A 4,860-nucleotide genomic window follows, 5' to 3' on the forward strand; every position below is an offset into this window, starting at 1 on the left:
AAAGCTCCTGCTGGCAGGAGGAAATGGAGGTCAGGGAAACTGCAGGAGCCCTGGTGTCACCTCCAGGAGATGCCCAGCACAGCCTGACTGTGCCCCTCAGTGCCAGCCCCTCTGCCCAGCTCAGCCCAGAGTCCTGGTCCAGGGACAGAGCAGCCTGTCCCCAGCGGGGGCTGCAGAAAGAGGTGTCTCTGTGTCAGGGATTCCTCTCTGCAGGTCCAGAAATGCTGCCTTGCTCTTCTGCAGGGACATCCCTTTGCCCAGGTCAGTGTGTCCAGGCTGCCTTGGCCAGTTGCAGATCCCAGCCTGGGATCCCTGCAGGGCCCTGAGCTGGAGGTGCTGCTCTGCACAGGGAGGGGCTGTGGCACCCTGGGCTGACCCTGCACTGGCCGTGCTGGTCAGGGTGGGGAGCAGACCCAGCAGGATGGGGATCACTCCTCTCCACCCTCTGCCATAGTCCTGGAAGGCTCAGTAGGCAAGAACAAGGCTGGGTAGGACCGTGGGCTGTTTCCAATGGCACAAAGGGCAGGGCAGGGCTCCACTCCATCCAGCCTGTGGGCTGGAGAGTTCTTCAGGACACCCTCCCGGAAAGCCCAGCCCTGGCTCTGGTCCAGCCCCCCCTGAACTGGGGGGGCACAAGGGGAGTTCACCACAGGTGAGACGAGTAACTGGCCAGAGTCATTTCTCTGTTCCTGCTGCATCCCTTGGGGTTGCAGAATTCTCCTTTACCAGTTCACAGGGACATTTAGTACTTGATCTCTGGTAACTCCACCCTGGGCAGGATTCTGTTCCAGAGCTCCATTCCCTGCTGACTGGATGGGATGGGCTGTCCCTGCAGATCCTCTGTGCTCTCCTGCACTTCCTGAGTTCTTACAGACAAGCCCTCACCTGCCATCAGAGCCCTCACAAGCTGCAGAGCCCCAGGCAGGTGACTTGGAGACCCTTTGCCACTGGCCACTAGCACAGAACATCTGAACCAGCCCTCAGTCCCTCAAGTACCCAGTGAGTCACTTCTCTCATTGCAGGGACTGAATGGGGAAATAAGCAAAGCAATGAGACTTTGGAGAGTTTATTCCTTGGCCTTGTTCTTTACACTAACCTTTCAAAAAGAACAAAGTCTTCAGGAACTCCCCACGGGGGACCCCCTTTCCTGATGGAAATGATGTTAAGGAGCCCAGCTCTGTGCCAGCAGTGCCCAGGGCCTGTCCCTGCCCATGATCACAGGACTGACACACAGCAGGGACTGAGCTACCAGAGCACTCAGGCCTTGGGCAAGGAGCAGAAAGGAGAGGGAGGCAGTGGAAAAACAGCATCTCTGAAAAGCCCAAGAGCTGCTACTCCCTGGCAGTGCTCCTGTACCAGGACTCTTTACCCCTTCTCCTCTGCACACAGGCACTGCCCTCCAGCTTCAGAGAAGTTGTTGGAGGGTGAGTCTGGAAAAAAAAATTCAAGTTCTTTATTATAGTCAGGGATTGTGATTCCTCATGTACAGAATAACAAAGGTAGGATGTTTGACAAAGAAATTGCTGCAGAAACTTTTATTTTGTTTAAATGCACACAGATATTGATCCCTCATTTACACAATTGTGGGTCAAAACAAAGAGTTAGACAGTGAATTAAGTATAAGATGAGGAACAAATTTCTGTGTTAACAACATTTAAAGAGGAAAAAATGTAGGAAACTGCCCCCATCACCACTCTCAAAAGCTTTAGAAAGCAGGCTGGGCCAGTAAAGTGATACACAATGAGTGTTGTGTAGAAGAAAAGAGGCAGGTTGTTGCTCTTGAAAAGCATCCAGTCATCATTTTCCTCAGGGCATCCTTGAGTTCCTGGTTCCTGAGGCTGTAGATGAGGGGGTTCAGTGCTGGAGGTAATACTGAGTACAGAACTGCCACCACAAGGTCCAGGGATGGGGAGGAGATGGAGGGGGGCTTCAGGTCGGAAAATGGACCAGTGCTGACAAACAGGGAGACCACAGCCAGGTGAGGGAGGCATGTGGAAAAGGCTTTGTGCCGTCCCTGCTCAGAGGGGATCCTCAGAACAGCCCTGAAGATCTGCACATAGGAGAAAACAATGAAAATGAAACAACAGAACACCAAACAGACACTAACCACAATGAGCCCAGTTTCCCTGAGGTAACCTGAGTGTGAACAAGAGAGCTTGAGGATGTGTGGGATTTCACAGAAGAACTGGCCCAGGGCATTGCCCTGGCACAGGGGCAGGGAAAATGTATTGGCTGTGTGCAGCAAAGCAATGAGAAAGCCAGTGGCCCAGGCAGCTGCTGCCATGTGGACACAAGCTCTGCTGCCCAGGAGGGTCCCGTAGTGCAGGGGTTTGCAGATGGCAGCGTAGCGGTCGTAGCACATGATGGTGAGGAGGGAATACTCTGCTCCAAGAAAGAAGACAAGCAGAAAGGCTTGTGCAGCACATCCCATGTAGGAGATGGTTGTGGTGTTCTGGAGGGAATTGTGCATGGCTTTGGGGACAGTGGTGCAGATGCAGCCCAGGTCTGTGAGGGAGAGGTTGAGCAGGAAGAAGCCCATGGGGGTGTGCAGGTGGTGGTCGCAGGCTACAGCGCTGAGGATGAGGCCGTTGGCCAGGAGGGCAGCCAGGGAGATGGCCAGGAAGAGCCAGAAGTGCAGGAGTTGCAGCTCCCGCCTGTCTGTGACTGCCAGGAGGAGGAACTCGGTGGGGGAGCTGCTGTTGCACAGGATCTGTTTATAAAAGGAAAGGACAGGAAACAATTCAGACAGACCTCTGTGAAAAAGCCCCTCCAGTTTTAAAAGAAAACCATGTGTCAAATGTCACCAAATTCACTGCTAAAGAATCAGTTTTCCTCTGCTGCACTGGGACATGAAACTTTTTTGGTAGAGATCCCACACACACAAGGAATGTCAGATGTAAGAGACCTTGAATACAAAAGTTCCATCTCTACAGTAATGACTCAGAAGAGCTGGGGCTGCAGAGCAGTCCTTAGAATAATTGTACCTGTGTTTTCTATTTTTACCATCACACCTGGGAAAGTTTCACTGCAGGAATCCTCATTTCTATGGCCCAGCACACAGTGCCCAGCAGAGCTGCAGGGAAGGGCCCCCAGAGCTGCCTGAACACACACCCCCCCAGGCCTTGGGGGCACTTGCCCCCCACTCCCTGCCCAGGGCTCTGCTGCCTGGAGCTGTCCCTGCCAGCAGCTGCGTCCCTGGGCCCAGGGCTGAGAAAGTGACACTGATGTGTCTATAAGACAGTTTTAATGTCTGACACTCTCAGGTTCAATCCCCTCTAACCTAACAGAGTTCATGTTTCAGTGTCTCCTCCTGTGCTCAGGGATTAAATTCCCTGTCGCAGTCAGCACCCAGACAACCCAGAGTATAACACTGAAAGAACTGGTTCTTTCTCTTGAAGGTACCCCCTGTCTGTCTGTGCCTCTTGAAAATACCTTCTGGGAAATTTCCTGCTTTGATCTGGAGCTGTGACCAGCCCTCATCCCTGCAGCACACTGGGGATCAGAAGGACTCTGCCCTACTCTGCCCTCCCAGTTGTTCCTTCTCCACAGCCCTTCTCCCCCAGCCCCATGGCAGCTCCTTGGTCGGGCTGAGAGCTGAGCCTGGCAGGCAGCAGAGTCCCTGCCCCAGCACACAGAGCCCTGGGGGCAGGACCCTGCTCTGCACCACAGCCCTGGGCACCCCTGGCTGCACCCCCACCTTCCCACCCCACAGCCAGCCCTGTTACAGGGAACCTTCTGGCCCTGGGCCTCTGATGGGGCAGCAGCAAGTCCTGTTCTGCAGCAGCTTCTCCTGCTGCACCCCAGCAAATCCAGCAGAGCCATCCTGACAGCTCCTGCCACTGCTGCCATTTGGCAGCTGGCAGAGGCACTTGCAGGAACTCACCTGCACTGCTCTGCAGCCACAGCCTGACTGTGGCAAAGGGCTGGCAAGGTTCCTGCCCTGAGCAGCTCTGCCCTGTCCTCCCACCCCAGGATCCCTTGAACCTCCTGCTCCCTTCTCCTCTCTGCCCTTGCTGCCTGCAGCTCCTGCCCTGCTCTGCCATGTGGCCACTTCCCCTGCACTGCAGCAACTGGGAGAGTCCTGCTGAAAGATCCTGGAAGCTGTGGGATGTGGCAGCTTTAGGAGATGCCTCCAGGAAGGCAAGTTGAACTTTCCTACAGCCAGAGAATTCTTTCTTCAAATCCTGGGAAGGTTTCTTGTGAAGTGAGAGCTCAGTCACCTCCCAGCCCAGGCTGCCTCTCATCTCTCTGCCTTCTCTCCTGTGCCCTGGGTGCTGCAGGCAGTGCCCTCAGCCCTGCTGGGCTGTGCAGAGGAGCTGCTCAGCAGCAGAGCTGTCTCTTTGAAGCTCTTCTTGCTTGCCAGGAGCTCCCTGTGTGCCAGGAGCCTGGCCCAGCTCAGCAGCACAGCAACAGCCCCAGGCATTTCATTACCCTCAGGGGGGTTTGATGTTGTTTACATGAGACTCAGCTCCTGAGAGTAAGTTTAAACAACTTTTCAAGAAGTCAAAATGAGATTGAAACACTAAAGTTCTTGTAGTGCTAATGAGTCTCACTGAGGGACACAACTGAGAACGTGTCCCTGGGTTCCAGAGAGAGCAGAAAACTGCAGACAGTGATGACAAGGATGGACAAGCAAGGGACCCCTGACCCCCAGCCCCTGAAAAGGCAGATCCTGTCCATGCCTCATTCCTCAGGGCTCTTCCTGGGGCACTGGGATGTGGAATGTGCAATGCCAAGGGCAGGACCATGAGGTGGCACCTGCCAGGCTGCTGAGCAGGGACAAGGAGGCCATGAGGCCCCAGGGCTGCAAGGGCCACTCCCCTCCTCCTGGCATCAGGGGCACAGACAGCAGCCATGGCC

The 4,860-nt window shown here is 54.8% G+C and overlaps 1 protein-coding gene across 1 annotated transcript; it reads right to left on the reverse strand.

Moving 5' to 3' along the window:
• Positions 1-1,705: 1,705 nt before the first annotated feature.
• On the reverse strand, positions 1,706-2,710 carry LOC113940463 (olfactory receptor 14A16-like; the record flags this gene model as incomplete). The annotated part of the gene is made up of 1 exon (XM_027631613.1): positions 1,706-2,710. A coding segment is annotated over one exon (1,005 nt), but the record flags the coding sequence as incomplete, so codon positions are not given.
• Positions 2,711-4,860: the final 2,150 nt, after the last annotated feature.

This window comes from Corapipo altera, unplaced genomic scaffold, assembly GCF_003945725.1.
Source record: "Corapipo altera isolate COAL_440 unplaced genomic scaffold, ASM394572v1 59402, whole genome shotgun sequence".
In the NCBI taxonomy this organism is placed as follows: Eukaryota; Metazoa; Chordata; class Aves; order Passeriformes; family Pipridae; genus Corapipo; species Corapipo altera.